The sequence below is a fragment of the Pan troglodytes genome, chromosome 13 (assembly GCF_028858775.2).
Source record: "Pan troglodytes isolate AG18354 chromosome 13, NHGRI_mPanTro3-v2.0_pri, whole genome shotgun sequence".
Lineage (NCBI taxonomy): Eukaryota > Metazoa > Chordata > Mammalia > Primates > Hominidae > Pan > Pan troglodytes.
In genome coordinates this window covers 127,821,480-127,844,007 of record NC_072411.2, presented here as the reverse complement: position 1 = coordinate 127,844,007, position 22,528 = coordinate 127,821,480, and the positions used below count along the sequence as shown (strand labels likewise).

General features: G+C 38.6%; 1 protein-coding gene across 4 annotated transcripts in view; it reads right to left on the bottom strand.

The window, feature by feature from the left end:
- Positions 1-22,528, bottom strand: part of NYAP2 (neuronal tyrosine-phosphorylated phosphoinositide-3-kinase adaptor 2) — a 333,066-nt gene that overhangs the window by 128,336 nt on the left and 182,202 nt on the right. For all 4 annotated transcript variants that reach the window (XM_054679437.2, XM_054679436.2, XM_054679435.2 and 1 more), the window contains exon 5: positions 20,460-21,554. In XM_054679437.2, coding sequence (XP_054535412.1) covers positions 20,460-21,554 — 1,095 coding nt within the window. The remainder of the gene's footprint in view (positions 1-20,459; positions 21,555-22,528) is intronic.

Genomic DNA, 22,528 nt, shown 5'->3' with positions numbered 1-22,528 from the left:
GTCTTCTTTACTACCTACAACTTTGTTAAAAATATACTTGACTGTCACATCTTCACTTAGAAAATACTCCATTATTAATGTATCTCTGATCCTAATTTGAATTCTTGATTTTATTTTCTGAAATTTCAAAATAAAGATGCTAGCACCTAGAATAATGCCTGGCACAGACTAGGTGTTCTATAAACATTTATTGAACGAATGAAAGACTGAATGGATGCATAAACATGATTAAATGTTTATATATTAATACCATGAAAAAGAATAAAATACTTAGGCATAAACGTAACCAAGGAGGTAAAAGACTTATACACTGAAAACTTTAAACATTGCTAAAAAAATTTCAGTAAATGGAAAGACGCCTCAGCCTAATATTTTTAAGATGTCAATTCTAAGCAAAGCAATGTATCTAGTCATTGTAATCCCCAAAAACAATCTCAATAACTTTTTTTTTTGCAGAAATAAAAACATCCATCCTAAAATTCATATGGAATCTCATAGGACCTCAAATAGCTAAAACAATCTTGAAAAAGAAGAACAAAATTGGAGGTCTCACATGGCCCGATTTCAAAACTTGCTATAAAACAGTAACCAAAACAGTGTAGCACTGGCATAAGATAGACAAATAGACCAATGGAATAAAATAGCCCAGTAATAAACTTCTATATATATGGTCAAATGATTCTCACCAACTGCCAAGATCATTCACTGGGATGATCTTTTCAACAAAGTAGGTTTGGAAAACTGAATATCCATATGTAAAAGAATAGAGTAGAACTCTTACCTTACACTACCTATAAAAATTAACCCAAAATGTGTCAAAGACCTAAATGTAAAACCTAAAACTATAAAACTCCTAGAAAAAAATGCAGGGGAAAATATTCATGACATTATGAGAGAGGAGAAAGAAAGAAACTGTTCAAGCAGGCAGTTAGGATGGCTCCTTGGTAAAACTCTTTCAAACAAAGAACAGCCTCAAAGTCAAACTGCAGGCCCCAGATAAGAAAAAGCCTGCATCCATGAATGGAAACACTCAGTCTGTGAACCCAGATAAACAAATCCCACCCTTTTTTGGACATATTTCTCTCCCCTTCACGCCTTTGTCTCTCACTTTTCACCTATTTTACATATGCCTACCTCTCCGTAATTGGCCGTGAGCTAAGTCTTCATTTACATAGGGTAAATCATCACTTCAGCCCCTGATTGGTCCCAGGCGAAGCCTTCACCTTTACCTCCAATTGGTCCTCCAAGATGGCCCATAGACCAGTCAGCACATTCCTCCCGTTCCAGTCCATAAAAACCCCAGACTGAGTCCCATAGCTGGCAACCCTCTTTTGGGCCCCCTCTTCACTGCAGAGAGCTTTCCTCTTTTGCATAATAAACTTTCGCTCCAAATTCAACTTTGGTGCCCATGCTCCTTAATTTTCTTGGTCATGAGACAAAAAAATCCTGGCAATAACTCAGACAACAAGACTGCATTTGGATTTGACAATAACTTCTTGAATATAACAACACAAGCACAGGCAACAACAGTCAAAGTAGAGAAATTTAAAATTTTTGCGCATCAAAGGACACTATCAGCAGAGTGAAAAGGCAACCTATGGGATGGGAGAAAATATTTCCAAATCATATTATATCTGATAAGGGATTAATATACAGATTATATAAAGAACTTCTACAACTAAACAACAAAAAGAAATCACGTAACCCAATGAATAAATAGGCAAAGGACTTGGATAGATATTTATCTGAAGGAGGCGTATAAATGGCCAATAAGCATGTGAAAAGATGCTCAACATTGGGAAATGAAAGTCAAAACCAAAAGAAATATCACTTCATACACATTAGGATTGGTATTTACAAAATAAAACAAAACAAAAGAACAAATGTTGGCAAGGATGTAGAAAAATTAGAACTTTTGTGCATTGCTGGTGGGAATAAAAAAATAAACAGCTGCTATGGAAAACAGTATGTAGGTTTCTCAAAAACTTAAACAGAGGCTGGGTTTGGTGGTCCATGCCCATAATCCCAGCATTTTGGGAGGCCGGGAGGATGGATCACGAGGTCAAGAGATCGAGACTCAAGGTCAAGAGATTGAGACCATTCTGGCCAGAATGGTGAAACCCCGTCTCTACTAAAAATACAAAAATTAGCTGGTCGTGGTGGCACATGCCTGTAGTCCCAGCTACTCAGGAGACTGAGGCAGGATAATCACTTGAACCCAGGAGGTAGAGGTTGCAGTGAGCCAAGATCGCGTCACTGCTCTCCAGCCTGGTGACAGCAAGACTCCATCTCAAAAAAAAAAAAAAAAAAAAACTTAAACACAGAATTACTACCCACATGATTCAGCAGTTCTACTTCTGGGTATTTCTAAAGAATAGAAAGTGAGATCTCAAACAGATTATCATACACCACTCATGTCCATCACATATTTTGTATTACTCAAAATAGCCAAGAGGTGGAAACAACCCAAATATCCTTCAATGGATGTATGAATAAATGCAATGTGGTATATCCCTAAAACAGAATATTATTCCGCCTTAAAAAAGTAATGAAATCCTGCAATATGCACGGGTGAAAATTGAGGACATGCTAAGTGAAATGAGCCAGTAACTGAAAGATAAATATTGTCTAATTCCACTTACATCAGCTACCTAGAATAGTTGAAGTATTCAAGACAAAGTAGAATGGTGGGAAGAGGGGATTGGGAATTATTATTTAATGAGATGGAGTTTTAGTTGGGAAGGATGAAAGCTCTTGAGTGGTGATGATTGTGAAACTGATGGTTGTGAAACTGTTACTGCAAAGCTGTAACTGAGACAGTGAAGGAGATCTGACCTAACCAACTACATCTTGCTTCTCACCTTCAAGCTGTCCTTATTCATTCCTGAGTGTAAGATGAACTAACTTTGGCAGGAACTTAGTTTATAGTTTAAAACAAAGATGATAACAGCCCTTTTCCAAAACAAACCCCCTTTTTGCCTGCGGATTAGACTGCCTTTGACTAACAAATTAGCCAAAAGATTAGAAATTATGCAGCTGGAGGCTGCAAGATTCTGACCCTTCCCAAATTGCTCTTGGGGATAACATCACTATTGTAAAGCCTAGATCGTTTCTTGAGATATTTTGCAGATCCTGAACTTGATGGATCAGCTGTCACCACCCAGATCAATAAACTGGCTCATTTGATCTTGTGGCCTCCACTCAGGAACTTACTCAGCACAAGACAATTTCAACTCCCTATGATTTCATCTTCGACCTAACCAATCAGCACTGTTGACTCACTGGCTGCCCACCACCCACCAAGTTATCCTGAAAAACCCCTATCCCTGAATGCTTGGAGAGACTGATCTGAGTAATAATAAAACTCTGTTCTCCTACACAGCTGGCTCTGCATTAATTATTCTTTCTCTGTTGCAATTCCCCTGTCTTGATAAATAGGCTCTGTCTAGGCAGTGGGCACTGTGAACCAGTTGTGTGGTTACATTTGCACAACAGTATGACTGCATTTACTGCCACTGAACTCTACACTTAAAAATAGTTGAAATTGTAAATGTTATATATATTTTATAATAAAAATGTTTATGTAGTTATTGATTTGAGTTGCAGGGTTGGTGTAAATGACTATGAAGCAGTAACACAGATCTTAAACATTGATGCTTTTTAAAAGTACAGATCTTCTCAACTTCAACACTAATTGCAAAATAGTATCCTGGACTTTGAATTCTTCCATCAGTTTTACTGATACCTTCTTCCATCAGTTTTACTGGCTTAGCCTCACTTTAGCTTAGTGTGCTGGAATTTGACAGGGAAAAAGTCTCCAAGGTCAAGGGTCAGGGTTTCACATTGGCACAAGCCATGAAGGTCTGTGGCTGCACTTTAGAGGGAACTTGCCTGCTCTTAGTAGGACCCTGGCCTGATGGAGGCCCAGTGTGCTCTACCATGCCCTGATGACTACTGCCCTTCTGTCAGGCTGGTTTTAATTCTTCTTCCTAATTCATGACCTTCTGTTTGGGTTCTTAACACACCAGTCTTCAAAAGATTTGCCATACAACATATGTTCTTACTTTCATAGGCCTCAGCACATAGGTATCTGAAGACCATATTCTGGTGAATATAATTTTTTTTTCATGGAATATATTTGAATGCAAATGAGTGCTTTTTAGGTCTTTCTTTCCCTTCCACAGTCCCAGACCTAGCGGTTCCTGTTAATTGGAAACCATTACATGTGTAGCTGACACAGCGTCTCACAATTCCCCTGGGCATATAACTCGGGAACTCGGGTATGCCTTCACTTATCTTGCTCAATAGCTTCCACAGTCTTCTCTATTCTTAGAAGAATGAGAGAGAGAGGAAGAGAGAGAGACTGAGAGAGAGAGAGAAGGAGGTGTGGGGGAAGGAAGCTGAAGCCCAGGGAAACACACATTTTACACCAACAGAGATTATGAGCTTCCTGGCTTCCTTAAATGTCAGCTACTCATGAGTCTCTTGAAGCCCTCCATTGATTTCACATGGAAGTAGGTCAGGGCTGTTTTTAACTGGAGAAGCCTCGTGCTGCAGGTTTCATTTAAGTGTGAGGAGTGAATATTAAAAATTGATATGCAAAACAAACCTCTGCTTAATTAGCATCTGGATAAAGTCTTTTACTAGGAAAGCCATTAATTTTGAAAAATGAGAAAATTGACAATGAAGCCATTTGTGTCTATAGCCTTTCACATATAAAAAACATTATGGATAGTCACTTATCATGCATTGCCTTCTCTACGCTAGCTTATCTGTATTTAGGAGGTTAGCATTCCTTCTGTGCATGTGTGGTTACACACATGTTTTAAAATAACATTTGAGTGTTTTTTTCTGACATTCCATTTTTCAAATGCTAATCTTAATTTTTTTCATCTCAAATAATCACTTTAAAAGAAAATGAGATTCTTCTACTTGAATGTACTTAGAAACAACACTTCACAAATCATATTTTTTAACAGTCTTCCATCTACATACTAATTATTTTTGATATTAAGTACTTCAACTATTCTTGGTTTCCACTTAATGATTTGGTTAATACCTATAGCTTTTTGGAAGCAAAATTTTTATTTTAAAAGATAAATTGTTTGTAACCAGGACATTTTTAAAAATTACATTTGAAAAATATATCAACAACCCAGTGATATTGAAGCTTTTTCTTCTGCTGGTAAATCATCTTTCACAATCATGGTGTCACGCTGCTCAGCCCTTTGTACAATAAAGATGGCCTCTTTGTTCTCAGAGTTATTCTTTATGGCACAAGGGTACTGGACTGCATCGTATGTGAAGGCCCTCCAGCTTCAAGGCTTAGATAGCATTCAGCAGCCTTAAAACATCCTGCCTCCTGTGGGAACAGAGAATGGCTTGCATTCTCTCCAATTCTTTATGCTCCTAACCTCAGGTCGTAGAATGATTCACTTAAGATGTCAGATCCTTTACCCAAACTTAACTGAAGAGCAAGTTATGCAAACAACAACATGGAACCTCTGAAAATTTATTTCATTTGAACCTTACTTTATCTTTTACTAAAATATTTATTTTTTTACGTGTATCTAAGGTTAAACAATCACCCTTTATAGTTGCATAGCAATGAACATTTACAAGGTATTGTCCTGTGCATGATTTCCTTTAAATTGTCACAACAATCCTATGAGGTAAATATTTAAAAATTAAGACTCCCAAAGTTTGGCTTTTCCTAAAAGAATGGCTGTTATTTGATCCAGCATTCCCACTACTGGGTACCTACCCAGAGGAAAAGAAGTCATTATACAAAAAAGATACTTGTGCACATGTTTATAGCAGCACAATTCACAATTACAAAAATATGGAACCGGCCCAGATGTCTATCAATCAACAAGTGGATAAGGAAATTGTGATATATATATATCCTTGGAATACTATTTAGCCATAAAAAGGAATGAAATAATGGCATTCGCAGTGACTTAGATGGAATCAGAGACCATTATCATAAGTGAAATAACTCAGGATTGGAAAAACAGACATTGTATGTTCTCACTTATAAGTGGGAGCTAAGCTATGAGGATGCAAAGGCATAAGAATGATACAATGGACTTTGGGGACTCAGGAGAAAGGGTGGGAGGGGGGTGAGTGATAAAAAGACTACAAATTGGGTACAATGTGTACTGCTTAGGTGATAGGCACACCAAAATCTCAAATATCACCACTAAAGGACTTACTCACATAACCAACACCACCTGTTTCCCCAAAACCTATGGAAATAATTCTTCTTACAAAGAAGAGCTGTTAGATGGCAGATCTATTTTTTTAACCCCAGGACATTAGACTCCTGTGTTTTGTTTTTTTTTCACAGATACAAATACCATAACCTTCCACTCTATCTTCCACTATAAGGAGGTTGTTTTTTAAGCTGGTGAAACAAATGACTTTTTAAAACAAAGATATGAAAATGAAGGTACACTTTTATTCTTACTTTATTTTTCATCTTCTGAAAATTAAACTGCAAATGGACTGTATTCAATACCATGCAATCTAGCTAATAATTTTGCTGTCGACAACATGATATTCATTTATCTTGCTGCTTGTTACTTGCTTTCCCCAATCAGTAATGGGACTGACTTCTCTTTTCAGTATTATATATAAGAATAATCTAAACCTGGATTCTCCATTGATATTCCTTGAAACATTTGGTTCCTAAATATCTTAACTACTGTTGATCTTGGCATTCTCTACAAAGCTCAGATTAAAATCAATATTGGTTAATCATGGCAATTCTATTGGATGGTGCTATTTAAAAAAAATTAGCTTTAGAAAAATCAATAAATCTACAAATATAAACTGATTATGCAAAATTCAGTCACAGGGACCATGGAAATTTACAAAAAATATAAACCGTCCCTGCCTCAAACACTTACCATTTAATTGGGGAGGTCGGATGCATATTTGTTCACTCAAATAGTTGAACACATGCTGAGCATACACTTTATGCCAGAAAATGTGCTATTTGCTGCAATAAAAAAGACTCAGTATGTGTCCTAATAATTTAGTGGGGGAGGCAAACATTTAAACACACATTTACAACACTGTCAGTCATATGTCAGAAGAACTTTTTCATAAAAACGAAGGAGCAGAGTTCCCTAAAAAAGGAAGCAGAAGGGACACAGTTTTAAAATGATTACTAATGAGGATATCCTATTGCATGGAAATAAACAGAAAAATCTTAACATGTTAGGCAAGAGTGTGGCCCCAGCTACTTGGGAGGCTGATGCAGGAGGCTTGCTTGAGGCCAGAAGTTGGAGGCTGTAGTGCACTATGAACATGCCTGTGAATCACCACTGCACTCTAGCCTGGGCAACATAGCCAGAGCCCATCTCTCAAAAAAACATATGGAATTATTTACATAGAATAATCAACAATATCAGATGTTTCATGAAGGTTTAAAAGAATCAGGAGAGGAAAAATGCTAGAACCAGAGCCCAATTAGGAAGCCTCATGTAACTCTGGGGTGAGTAGAAGAGGAAGCCAGTTTGTGGGAAATTAAGGCTGGAATGAGGGAGAAGAAATGGAGGCAGCAAGTACAGCACATTCGCTTAAGTGGATTGGCCATGGAAGCTAAATGGAGAACCATGGCTGGACATACAATCAAGCTTCTGTTTTATGAAACATCAGTGGGCAATTTGATTATGGTTTATATTAAAGAGCCATACACACAGCTTGGTTCAGATGCCAAAATGAATTCTGCAGGCTACAAGTGAGATTATCAATTAGCCAAAGAAAAAAACTGTGAGGTAATCTGCTTTAATTTCTTAGGTTTAAAACTTCTCTTTGACCATTTCAACATTGACAAAAAGCTTTCATTTATTTGACACATATCTCTTGTCATGAATTATTGGTAAGTGGTTAATAACTAATGGTCAAAAGAATGAAAGTTGTTTGTAGATATAGATACAATTTGGATGTCCAGAATGTGTAACTTAAATAGAGCAGTACTTTATTTCAGCTCTGATCATTCTGTTGCAGGCTACTAACAACTAAATCCTTTTTCATCCTTCTAGTTTTTGGGGATCTAGATTTCTTAGTTGTGACATGGGAACAAAAAGATGCATTAGAATTATCCACCCATAGCACTATGGTTGGATCTAACGTTGGACAACACATGAATACCCCAATCTCTACTTTATGACTGCTTCTAGCTATTGTTTTTTCATCCTTATTCTTTCTTATCTTTATTATATCAGTTCCATCTACGAAAAGAAAAGCAAAACATAGGAAAATTCTATTTTATTGAATATAACTGAAAGTTGACCGGTAGAATATGTATAGAAAAGTTTTTCCTCCATTATCAATTATCAGAAGAATATTACGGACTTCTGGATTGGAATTTTTTCCTTTCAGTTCAGCTGTTCTGGGTTCCTTTCTAGCCAGCTGTAGCTGGCTAGACAGTGCACGCTGCTTTACGATCCATGTAACTAATACTCCTTACTTCCCTCTTACATTCCTTAATATTTTTACTTCTTCCATTTGGAAATAGCAATAGCCCAGATTTTTCAGTTGATTGGTTATTCTGCTAGGAGTGGAACTTTTAATTAACCTAGCTCCCACCAGCAACAACAATAACGAGTTTGCTTCTACCAAGAAATACCATGCACCACTATAGACATTTAATTAAATTTGGGATTTTCATCCATTTACCGAATTCCAAAAAACATTATTTTATCAAAAACTGAGAAAAGTTTTTCAAATATTTTATAACTAAAACCCATTTTTTCACCAGGGAACACACACATTCAAGACTGCGAGTCACATAATAATAGCTTTGTGGATTTATGCAATGTCTTTCCAACAAAGATGTTAAATGACCTATTTGAATGTTTTTATTTTATTTTATTATTTTTTTTAAGACAGAGTCTCACTGTGTCACCCAGGCTGGGGTGAAGTGGCATGATCTCGGCTCACTGTGACCTCTGCCTCCGGGTTTAAGTGATTCTCCTGCCTCAGCCTCCTGAGTACCTAGGATTGCAGGCACCCACCACCACACCCAACTAATTTTTGTATTTTTAGTAGAGACAGGGTTTCACCATGTTGGCCAGGCTGGTCTCAAACTCCTGACTTCAAGTGATATGCCCTCCTCAGCCTTCCAAAGTGCTGGGATTACAGGCATCAGCCACCGCACCCGGCCATTGAACGTGTTTTTATTGTCTTTACAATTTTTGATCAATAATGCATAAGTTAAGCAGACTGAAATTGCTTCTTTAAAATGTTATTTTCTTTTTTTGAAAAAGATATCTTTCTTTCTACAAACATAGAAAAGAGATCAATTTTCACAGCTCATTCATTTGTACCAAAACCGATGATGATTTGACCTTACAAAATGGTCCAAATTTAAATGCTTGATGGGCATATTCTTTATATCTTTCCCTCCAATAAATCTGCCTGGAATGGAATGGCCATTCTTTCAAACATGCCACTTAAGAGTAGAAGCAATGATTCAGCATTCAGCATAGCTGCTTTTTTGCTGAATGACTATATTGATTTTAATGTGGAATATTCTAAGTCAAACATAGAAGCCGATTTTTGTTTTTTCACTTAATGGTCAAACATTTCTTATATGGCTTTTTTCAATAGCCTTCTTAAGTGTGCCTATTAATTCAACAAGTTCAATTAATACTTATCATGTACCAACTTGGGGAAAGATTGTATTGGATCAAGTATTACAAAAAGTAAAATGATGAAAAGGTTTGTAGCTTGTTTTCCCTGGTCCTTTGTTTCAATAGAGAGAATCAGATAGAAATAATCTTCACAATGCATTGGAATAAGTCTTATATCATTCAAAAATTTGAAAAAAAGTAGTCAAAGACAATAGCATAAGAAAAACACCATGGAGAAATTGGTAGACTGAGTTGGGAGTCAAGGATTAGGCTGACATTTTTTTCATTAAGTTTCTGGTGAAGTCCTTTCAGCAAGGGAGAACAACATCAGAAGGAAAGTCTCAGAAGGAGGAAGTGGGTCCTCCCTTTGGAGATTCACAGATCAGCCAGTAATCTGCGAAGCCCCACACAAGAAGCCCAGCCAGAAGGGACTCAGTTTTAGCATCTAATATTTTCATTTGAAAAGTGAGAAAACTAAGACACTAAGAGGCAAACTGACTTATCTAAGGTCTCAAAGCTTGTTAATGGAAACCACCTCTTGTGACATCCAGCCTTGTGCTAGACTTCAAGATCATATTTAATTAGAATGTGGGACACGCTGAGGGTAACATGATGTAGCCAGTAGGAACTCACTTATACTGAATATTTAATTACTTATTGTTCTCAAAGTGTCAAGAGTACATGATAGTCTCTAAAAAAACAGAAATTAAATGTTTATTTCAAGTAACAGAACAGGAGGGAAAAAATCAGTTCTAGTATTTTCCATGTATATAAAATTAAATACTACTGAGGGAATCTTGGTTTAAATAAATAGACTTGTATAACTTAATTTCTGAATTGAAAATGTTTCTGCATTTTATACATCTAAAGCAGGTAGGGTTCTTCTTAATGGAGAGAATTGCTGATTAAGTTGGTGACAAGAAATTGCACTTAAAGATTCAGCAGCCAGAGAATATAAACACGGGGGATAAACACATCTGCCTGCATCAATCAAGGACAGCTGTGGTCTACCCCCAGAAAGGTGAGCAATTATTTATGAAATTATGTCTTCTTCAGTGATTCTATATTGCAATTCTAGGATAAACTAAATGAGAAAAACAGACAATGTCATGGTCCCAATTAACCAAGGAGTCACACGAATTTTCAAAATCAAGGAATTTTACTTATACTCTATTTAATCTCATCCTGAAAAAAAATCCCTTCACTTTAAAAACATAACAATAGGCCAGCTTGTTCTTGAAGAATTGTATTTTTAAAAAACTTTAAGGATGAGTGTCTGATTCTGTCAAGTACATAGTACCACAAATGTAAAGAGTAAAGAGGTGGTGCTAAGAAGCATAGGGCCCCTTGGAGCTGCTTTGTCTGTTTTACCCCAGTCAGTTTTCAGATTAGTGCTGCTAGGGTGCTCATTGCTTTGGTGCATTGGCTGGGGTTTTTGATTAATCAACTATTTTTTCCCCTTGGAGTAGCCATGGGCCAAACTACTGCATAGTTATGGCCAAGATGCAAGCACTGAAGACAAAAGCCCTGTATCCCAGGATGGTAGCTCAGTACTGCGTATCTGACAGGCCAAAGAAACCTGCACATACACCCTTAATTATGCTTAGAGGCATTGAGGTGAGTACTCATATCTTTTTAGCAAAGAAACCTGAACATACATCCTTAAGTTATGCTTAGAGGCACTAAGGTGAGCACTCACATCATTTTGCTTAGGTCATTTAGGCGATTCTGAGGCCCACTGGGCAGCAGACTACATGCCTTCAGGGGCAGCTCAGAAACCTGGGGTACAGAGTTCCTTGCAGTGATTGGGATATTCCAAAGTGAGTTTTGAAGGGTGCCCAAAAGATTTCCCACCCCTTTCCTAAATTGATGCCAATCATTAAGTAGTTCATGCCATTTGTCTATAGATTAGGCTTTCTTTCATTAAGCAGATATCCCTGAGAATAACGTCATGAGCCCTTAGACTTTTGATGAAAATTGGTGAATTTTGGAGAGATTGATCAAGTATAGATAAGGTATCATTAAATCGAAGAAACTCCAGAGCCAAATAATCGGGGTTCGAATCCCAGATTTACTCCCCATGTGACTGCGTGAGTTGTGCCTCAGTTTCTTCCATCTTTAAAACGGCAAGGTCAATATCACATGCCTCAGAGTACTGCTACAAGGACTGAATACTTGTAAATTTTTAGAAAGTTCTGGTATAGAGTAAATGGCATGAAGGTTAAGTATATGCCACTATTATTATGGAAGCGTTCTCGAGGAAGGGGCTGGCCACTGCTGCCTTCTTCCACATCCTTACCACTAGTTTCTTTGATGTTCTCACTCTAGGCTTAGTTGGTCTTGCTATTGTTCCTGAGACAAACCTGTTTGAGCCCAAGGCACTTTGTAAGAATCTTACTACCTTATTCCTCATTAGCATTATGAGCCCCAATTCCTCAGCTCCTTGGCCCAGTCATCAACGCTAGAGCCCCAGATTGCCAGTAATGCTCTCATTCCATCCTTCCAGTGCCCCATAAGAAAGACTTCCATTCTCTCCTATTGCCTGTGAGTTACACTGTTCTCTCTGCTCTCCCACACTGACTAGAGAGTGTCCTCTGAGATAGCACACCTTTGTTCTGAGTCACAGCTCCATCTGGAGGGCCCGCCATGCTCTGGCTAGTCCTCCCCCTCCAAAAGCCTGGACTCATCTGGATGGACTTCTGAGGTGAGGACTGCTGCCAGCCAGTCTTAGGTTTCTTCCTCGCCTTCTGGACCAGCAGCACCAGCTCCTGTCTGAAGCAGCTTTTATCAGTGGTTCTCAAACTGAGATATTGAGGAATTCTGATGAAGGAAGTGGCACACACTCGGCACAGCTAAGACAGAGATGCTAAGACAAGGATAGATGTGATTCACAGATCGCCCACCATGTATTCCATTCTTAAACTCTCAAGGCCTCTGGGAGAATCCACAGGTAGTGAAATTGTTATCTCTTTTGAATCTACATTACCCTGATCTGTCCTCGTTGCAAGCTGCCACTAATCAGTAACTTAGTCAAGGAAAGGAAAACAACAGTCACTCATTTTGAGTTGTCTGTTTTACTTTCTCCTGTCTCTCTTCCTTTGCTTACATAAATTATCTTTTAACCTTGTTAGATGAAAGCAATAGTTTCTTGAATACAAGTCAATGGTGATGCTCACATTTAACCATATGTCCCCAAGTTATTGTTTGACTGAAGGCATAAATATCACCAGGGATTATCATTAAACAGTCAACATCCCAGGCCTAACCCCTAAAGTTTCTCATTAAATAGGTCTATAATAAAGCCCAGCAATCTGTATTTTTAACAACATCCAGGTGAATATGATGCAGGCATTTGGACCACTCACCTAAGCTTTCTACCTATTGCCTACCATGCTTTGAACTACACGAGAAACTTCTCTGGAGGCTGAGCGCATCCCCAAGGTCACATCCTGGGAGAATCATCATTATACAGGTCCTGGCTTGATTTCCCTCCTGAGCTGCTGGAAGGACCCTTGCTAAGGCAGAAGCCAGTCTGAGGCCACAGGAGGTCACTGTGTGGGACTCTCGGCAGAGGAGCAACCAACAAACAGCAAACAGCAGGACAGGAGACCCGAAAAGGGGTTAACCTTTATTTGAGATGTTTAAGAAAATTAACAGGTCTGGATCCTGCCAGAACTTTTGGAATCTTCCTCATGGTATCCTCTGAGGTGGCTTCAGGTATCTGGGTATAGTTGAACTCCTAAATACCTTTGTATTCCAGAGTACAAGAGGTTCCGAATCTAGCCCCTAACTCCGGTCAGGTTGCTCCAAGTTACCGTACATCCAGGAGTCCTGCCCATAGTCAACATGCCTGCATGTGGGCAGTCACAGGCTGAGGATTCTCTCATTCTCTATTGCAAAGGAGAGATCCAAGACTATAGACTCCCTCCTCCAACCTTCCCTTTGGTTTTTCAATACCTGTTTTGTCCTACTCTTTGTCAGCACCTGCTTAAACAGAGGGAATATAAAGTCCTTAACTATTTCACCTGCAAAGTTTTAATGAAAACTAAATGTAATTTATTTTCCTATTTTTTAAGACATGGTCTTGTTCTGTTACCCAGTCTGGAGAGCAATGGTGTGATTATAGTTCGATGCAAACTCAAACTCCCAGACTCAACTGATCCTCCTGCTTCAGCCTCCCAAGGACCTAGGACCGCAGGCATGTGACACCACACCCAGCTATTATATATAGATATATATTTTTTATATATATATTTATATATATATTTATATATATATTTATATATATATTTATATATATTTATATATATATATATATATATTTTACTTTTAGTAGAGATACAGTCTTAGTATGTTGCCCAGGCTGTTCATGATATCCTGACCTCAAGCAATCCTCCCACCTTGGCCTCCCAAAGTGTTGCGATTACAGGAGTGAGCCACCACATCCAAACTCAAAATGTATATTAAATAGGCCAAACAAAATGTGTAGATTCTCCTAAAAAAAAAAAAAAAAAACTAACATTTATTCCATGTTTTCCAGGATTTCTTATTTTTTGGGGAAGTTGATGTTCCTAACCTCTCAGATACAAATCCAGAACTCTAGGCAAGACCTAGTTGGTGGATAAAGTGGCCTTTGGAAGTACAAGTCACACAGTCTCTATGTTGCAGGTCACATACTTTAATTAGTTGAGAGGCTGCTTTTCAGACAAGTTTGGGTATCTGGTTTCTTGGTCCACAACTGATTTTTGATTTGATATTACAATTAGGAAAAGAGTGAAAAGAGAAGAGGAGAGGCAGAGATGGTGGGAGAAGCTAGATGCATCAATAAAACTATCTGAAAGAAAGGGAGAAGGTAGGAAAACCACAGGAAACAGACATAAGAATTTAAGTGAATTTAAATGATATAATAGTAGATGGCACTTCAGGTCTACAATCTCAAATAGACCCTGAAGACATCTCATCAGAATAATAAGCTATCAATACTGTGTCACTGCTATTATGGATGACCAGAAACAATGATACTACCTTTGTGTGAGGCCTCTCCTGTTCGGGTCAACTTGCTCAACATTTTGCATTAGCCTGTGGCAGGCGCACAGTGACTATCACAACAATGACCCTGAGTTACCAAGACAGCCAGCGTACATTAGTAGACCCTTCTTTTTTTCTTACAAATGGAACAGCATATAAAAGTAGAAATATATTTAAAAATCCTTTTTCCAAAATAATTCTGTTAATTTACACAGTTTAAAAATAAACTTCAGAATTTTTTATTTACAAATTCTTTTAAAATTAAATTAGTAAGAGTTAGTTGGAGCAGCTCCTTCATAGTCAACGCTTGATGTTTTAGGTATCACTGGACCTCACACAGCACAAAAATGGAGAGAGGTTTGTGGGCCTGTATGTCCATGTGAGGCAGGGGTTAGGTGTTTTTCAGTTTTTGTGGGTTTGTTTTGTGTGTTTGGAGCTGTGGTTTCTATGTGGATTTTTTTTTTCTAAGAAAGTCAATGAAAAGGCAAAGATGATATCTGATTCCTAATTCTATTCCATCAGATCTACAAGACTCATTTATATCTATAATTTTAAAAATATAATATGACATCTAAAAGAATTAAATACTGGCTGGGTGCAGTGGCTCACACCTATAATCCCAGCACTTTGGGAAGCCGAGGCTGGCAGATAACCTGAGGTCAGGAGTTCGAGATCAGCCTGGCCAACATGGTGAAACCCCATCTCTACTAAAAATATGAAATATTAGCCAGGCGTGGTGGTGCATGCCTGTAATCCCAGCTACTTGGGAGACTGAGGCAGGAGAATTGCTTGAACCTGGGAGGCAGAGGTTGCAGTGAGCTGAGATTGCACCACTGCACTCCAGCCTGGGCTGCAGAGCAAGAATCTGTCTAAAAAAAAGTATTAACTACTTTTTAAAGGCTAAAAGATGAGATTTAATAGGAAAAACTTATGAATCTCCAATAATGTAGAATATGGTTGAGTATGATATAGCTTTTTTTTGTGTGTAATGCCAAGACATCATTTCTCTTTTAATAATAATGACAGGAGTTGGGTGCGTCTGCACCTTCATTTTCATCCCTGCTTCTGGAGCTCCACCACACCCCATGCCTTCTGCCCTGTTCTATCTGTCTCTTTCTGAAAGGAGCAACCTGATGAGAGTTAGGGGCTAGATTTGGAAGCTCTTGCACTGTGGAATTCTTCAAAGGTATTTAGGAGTTGAGCTACACCCAAAGACCTGAAGACACCTCAGAGGATACCACGAGGAAGATTCCAAAAGTTCTGGCAGGATCAAGTCCTGTTAGCATTCTTAAACATCTCCAGTAAAGACTAATCCCTTTCTGTGCACCTCACTTCTTGGTGCCCAAATCTGTTCACATGCCCTTCTGCCCCTGGGCGTGCATGTCTTTTGTATCTTAGTGCCTTAGTTTATTCCTTAGTCTCTTCCTTTGCTGCTTCATCTTCTACTTTTTCTTTACATTTTTAATTTACATTTCTCCATTTATAACATCTCTATCTCACTCTTTCCCTCAGATTGTAAATTTTAATTATGTTCTTCATTAGATCTTGTACTGTTTCATAGAAATGTACATTTGCTCATCTATGTTGAATACAGGCTGATATGGTTTGGCTCAGTGTCCCCAACCAAATCTCATCTCAAATTGTAATCCCCATAATCCACACATGTTAAGGGAGGGACCAGGCGGGAGGTGATTGAATCATGGGGGTGGTTTTCCCCATTCTGTTCTTGTGATAGTGAGTTCTCACAAGATCTAATTGTTTTATAAGGCAATCTTCCCTGCTCTTGCAAGCTCTCTCTTTCCTGCCACCATGTGAAAAAGGTCTTTGCTTCCCCTCCGCCTTCCATCATGATTGTAAGTTTTCTGAGGCCTCCCCAGCCATGTGGAACTGTGAGTCAATTAAACTTTTCTTTATAAATCATCCAATCTCGAGTAGTTCTTTGTAGCAGAGTGAAAATGGACTGATATGAGGGTTAAACATTTCTTTTAAAAAATATTTCTTGTTTGAGGGAATAAAGTTTTCTACTTTTAAAATTTGGTTTGGTTATTAATTTCTATGATTCATGGCACCTGATTTATTAAAATGAAACGGCCCATTTGTGACCTACATCTTCTAAAAAATCAAATCAAAATCATAATGAATATATCAAAAAATGCAAAAGAAAGATGAAAATGATAGGTAGTAAATTATTTTCATTTAAGTCTCCAAAGTTCATCACAAAAATATTTGTACCTGACCTGCTTACCATTTACACAAAAATTTTTAGCAACAGCATATGAGTTGATCACTTCTTACATGCCTCATGTCATTCACCTCTCTGCACAAAATTTTAAAAAAATATTAATAATGACCAACTAAAAAAAGTACTAGAGCTACAGACTATCAGGTGTCCTAATTTAATCATAGATAAACATAACAATGTCCCATCAACCAGGAAAAAACACTTCCTATAACAATGAATGTGAAGGCTATATTTTGAAAATTGTGAAACAAAATGAAATTTAATTATAATCTACCTCTTTTGTCTTTTTATTTCTTCTCTATTGACCAATCCCCATCAACAATTATAAACCTTTAAAACACGAAATTGATACATTTGATGTGCATTTTACAGATTATTAAAAATGAGTTTAAGGTATACATTTTATTTGACATCGTTTTCCTTAATTAAAACAAAGACTATATTTGTTTAGATTAAATATTAGTAAATACTTAAAATTGACTTCTCCACTAAACCAACAGAGGCTTGGAAAATAGAGATATCAGTTTTGCTTTTATTCCTGAAATGTAGAAAATTCCTGAAACTTAAAAAGAATAATGAGACTCAGGGTCATAAATGTTATACTACTTCATATCACTTATTCTGTCCCTAAGGTATCAACAGGTCCACAAATCCTGTCTGGGAAGAGTAAAGGGGAGAATTGTATCCATGAGTGTACTGCAACAAAAATTACTAGTTAATTCCCAATTAACAATTTTGGTTCTATGTTTTGCATTATGGAAAGATTCTGAGAGCCCTTTTGATTTTGTGAGCAACTAATGGTGTCTTTCTACTTTCCTCGAGAGTCAAAAATAAACAGCAATTTGATTTGTCCATTTGATTTTTTGATTATTCATTTGTATTACCTGCATTTTTCCTCCCTTCCATTTACATAAAGTAAAATATTGAGGTTAATGTAACTCAGGGGCATGCCCTTTCTCTGCAGAGTTGATGCATGGTTAATAGCACATGTGAAATATTTCAATCCTTGGCTCCCTAAAAGCTATAAAGAGCCTTGACCACTCCTCCATGTACAAGCTTTGTTTTAGAAGTACACAAAGCTTGTTTTTGGAGTCGGATGGGGAAGTCTGTGACATATAGCACATAGACTGATTCTAACAGATGGATTTTTCTTGAAATAGCTTCATTAGTTAATCATTTCTTTTACATATACTTTTTTTTCTAGTTAATTGGCATAGCTGCCAGCTGGAGCTGTTAAGGATCCTCCAAAGAAGCTGATAGGTAGGGAGGAAATCCAATCGTCTCACCAATTCTAAGATGAAACTTCCATTAATTTCACAATACCCATTATGTATTTTTAAATAAAATGTTTAAAAAATATTTTCTCTTATTCTAAATACCTTATTTGATCTGTGTGAAAACCAAATCAATCAATGAATTATCTGGAAGAAACTTTAAACTTTAGTAAATTATCTAGACCAGGGTTTTCCAGCCTTGGCACTATTGACATTGCAGACCACATCATTCTTTGCGTCTGTGTGGGATCAGGTGGCAGTCTTGTGCATTACATGCTGTTAAGCAGCATCTCCGGCTTTTACCCAATAGATGTCAGTAACACCCCCTGTAGTAACAACCAATAACATCTCTAGACATTGCCAAATATCCCAGGGGACAAATTGCCCTAGTTGACAACTGCTCTAGAAATAGATTGTTCCTGGTTTTAAATTCAATTCTTAAAATAATTTTATGTATGTATGTACATATGCAAGCATATAACTCCAGACTTGCCTAATATATTAGAAATGTCTGCCTTTCACTTAGGTAATTAAAATGTTTTGGGGGCAATTATTGAAGTAGCTAGCATTTTCATAAGTCTCTGGGTAAAGGGAAAAAAAGAATTAGTGGCTTGTAACTACCAAGGAATATTAATTATCTAAAAAATGCAATTGTCATTTTCATCATCAAAAGTATTGAGAGTTTCTTTTCCTTTAAGGAAAGTTCTCAGTATAAGTGTATGAATAGATAAATAAAAAATCACATGGAGGGATTACTTGAGATGTAAGTGATTAATTATCAGCTTAGGTGCCTAAGGCATTTTTAAATAAGAGAAAGAAATGTAATTTAATGAAATGGACATAGAGAAAACTAATCTGGGTCTGTTTTGACTTTACTATATACTTGTGAATTGATTTAATCCTCATAAAAGTGTTAGTCATTCAGATAGATAAATTTCCTGGTCTTTGAAATTCAGTAGTAAAAGTAATGTTCACCACCTTAGTGACTTTTCTGTAAGTTATATATTGATGGATCTAGGAAGAGTATCATAGAAATAAGATGTGAAATCACCATGGCTTTTAAAAGGAAAATAATGGGTCTATTCTCATTTATAGTAATGGTAAAAATACAAGAACATGAAGTATACAGACAGAATCATTTTGTATGTCAAAGAAGATCCTAAGTTCTAATCAAACTGCTTTCTTTCCAACACAGGTTTTCTAATGGGAATTTGCTCAAGAAGGTTTTTGTTTGTTTGTTTTTTGTTTCTTGTATTTTGTTTTTGAGACAGAGTCTTGCTCTATCGCCCAGGCTGGAGAGCAGTGGCATGATCTGGGCTCACTACAAGCTCTGCCTCCCGGGTTCGTGCCATTCTCCTGCCTCAGCCTCCCGCGTAGCTGGGACTAAAGGTGCCCGCCACCACACCCAGCTAATTTTCTTTGTATTTTTAGTAGAGATGGGGTTTCACAGTGTTAACCAGGATGGTCTCGATCGCCTGACCTCGTGATCTGACTGCCTCGGCCTCCCAAAGTGCTGGGATTACAGGCGCGAGCCACCATGCCTGGCCTCAAGAAGTGTTTTAATATAAGATGAAGGCAAGTTTTAACATTTATCAATTGCATGTTTGAATGTTTAATTCCGCCCCCCACCTCCCTGCCCCCAAAACAAGGTATTTACCTAAAAATTCCACAGTGGTCTCTGTTTTCACTGTTTGACTTTCCAGGGCCATTGTAAGAACTTAGATTTTGTACTTTTTTTTTAAACACTCTTCTTTTAAATAGGAATATAACATTTCCTATTTAAAAATGTTATATTGTGCAGATTGTCATTTTTAATTCTTTCAGCTTATATTCAAGATACACTATTTGGCTTAGTGTGGCAAAAGTGAATTAACACATTTTGCAAGTTAAGATTGCAACTCAAAGGCCCCAAGACCACGTACTCCGTGCGTTATCTGCACATACCTAAAATTCCATAGTGGTCCCTATTTTCACTGTTCAACTTTCCAGGACCATTGCAAGAATTTAGATTTTATACCTTATTTTTCAAAATCACTCTTCTTTTAAATAGGAAATAGTATATTTTGCAGACTGCCATTTTTAATACTTTCAGGACACACTATTCGGTTTAGCATGGCAAAAATGAACTAACACATTTTGTTTGCATGCTAAGATTTCAACTCCAAGGCCTCAAGACCCTGTACTCTGTGCGTTATCTGCACCCAATGGGCTTCACCCTGGTTGTAAGCCTGGCACTGGGCTCTGGGGCTCAGGCAGGCCCTGCACACTTACTCTCTGCAGGCTCTTTGGAGCGCCGGCCACTGGACGACTTGCGCAGCAGGCTGCGGCCGGAGGAGAAGAGGCTGGTCAGCTCCTCCAGCGGGCTCGTGGGTGTCCGGGACCGGGAGCCACCCGGGGCTGCCCCGTAGGTGTTCACCGCGGCGTTGACCATCTTGGCCCCATCTTGCGACACGGGTCTGGGGGTCGAGTGAGGCACTGAAGGAGAGCTCCTTGAGAGGCTGCCCGAATGCACAGCGTCGTAAGGGGGAGGCCTTTTGAGGCTCAGGGGAGTCAGGGACCTCCCCATGCTGACGGGGGAGGGAGAGGTGGAGTGACTTTTAGGGTAGCCATGGGGAGACTGGGTTCGGTAGAGCGTAGACGGGGGTGGGGGCGACGAGGAGAGCGCAGGGGTGGCAGAGGCAGGTCCCAGGGCCGCGGCCTGCTCCTTCTCCAGTTTCGCATGGCCGGGGACGTGGGACGGCAGCGTGGAGGGCGACGCCGCGGCTGGCTGTTTCATGTAAGACACGTTTTCCAGCACGGGAAGCTTTGTGACCTCCAGAGGGGTAAGCGGGGACTCGTCGGAGTTGGGGGAGCAATGCACGGGGGCGGGGGGAAATACCAGCAGCGGGGGTCTGTGAGAAAGCAGGTTGGGGAAGGGCGGGGGGATGTCGCAAAGCAGCCCCTTGGGGGGGCATGGCACTGAGGCCTTGGCGAAGTCCAAGTCAGGCACCGTGGGAGTAGCACACTGCGAAGAACAGCTGTGATGGTCGAAGTCACATTTGGCGTCTTGGCCCAAGTCGTCAAAGATAGGGTACTTCATTTCCTCGTAGACGGCCTCGCTCTGGTCATCGTCGTCCTTCCTGAAGTCTCTGAGAATGTTCCCCACCATCTCGATGTACACGGGCTCCTCTTCCTCGGGGTCTCCCGCGGGGCTGCCCATCTGGGACAAGGAGGAGTCCCGCGGCAGCGACGTCCTCCGGGGCCCATGCTTTTTGATGTACGTTTCATCGAAAGACGTGCTCAGCTGAGTGTTCGGATTTCGCTTCGGTTTGGGAGGAGGAATCTTCTTGGAATATTCATCGCTGTGGGGTCTTGGTTTAGCTGACACTAAAAGAAGAAAAAACGTAGTGGAATAGATGAGTATAATAGGAAAGTTTTCAAAAATGATTTGCATGTGGGTTTACTACAATAAACTTTAGGCCAGGGGGGTAGACAGCTTCATTCTTAGTTTGAGTTTCAGAGTAAAAATCAACCAGAGTCAAGCATTCCCTTATTTAGAAAACCCGATGGCAGAATAATAGTCATCTTTAAACTGATATTAATAATCTAACACTGATACATGCATTAAAACCAGGACTGTTCACCCCTTTCCTTTAGAATGCCTAAGGAGAAGCTTTCAGATGAAACATACTGGATAAAATACTCATAAATTTTGTGAAAATTAACCTGCATGAATTGAGAAAGAAATGTAGGAGGAAAAAAAAACTAAAGTCTCTGTTAGCACTATTGGTCAAAAATACCATACAGATTGCACCATTTTACTGATGTGGTTTTTATAGGTGAACACATCTTGCTTGCATTTAGGATAAAAATTTCTCAGCCTGCTAGACTTAAAATCTGTCTTGGTTCAAATAAATAGCTTCCATACAGATGGGTCTGATATTTCAGGGGAAATTGATGTGAAAATCTTATGAGGCTAGACAAGTTAATCTTTAAATCTCCAGGTATTGTTGATTATGGTGTATTTGTCTGTTTTTGTTCTTAAGATCTCTTATGATATTCCAAATGCTGTCTCAGAATGAATTTATTAGATATGTTCCACTGACACATCAGAATGCCCTCAAGAGTGTTAAAAGAGAATAACTCAGGGAATGATGTGTAAGTTTCAAGAATAACTTCTGGAAACTCACAACAGATATGTGTACCAACGTATTGCACAGCCTGCTGGAAGACCCTTTATTGACAGAACATAAACTTCTGACATCATACAATAGCACGGAAGAGGCTGGCAAATGCCTGTGACTAAATTCAGTTGTTTAGCATGCAAGGAAGGTACTTGAGTCTTGTTATTATCTCATTAT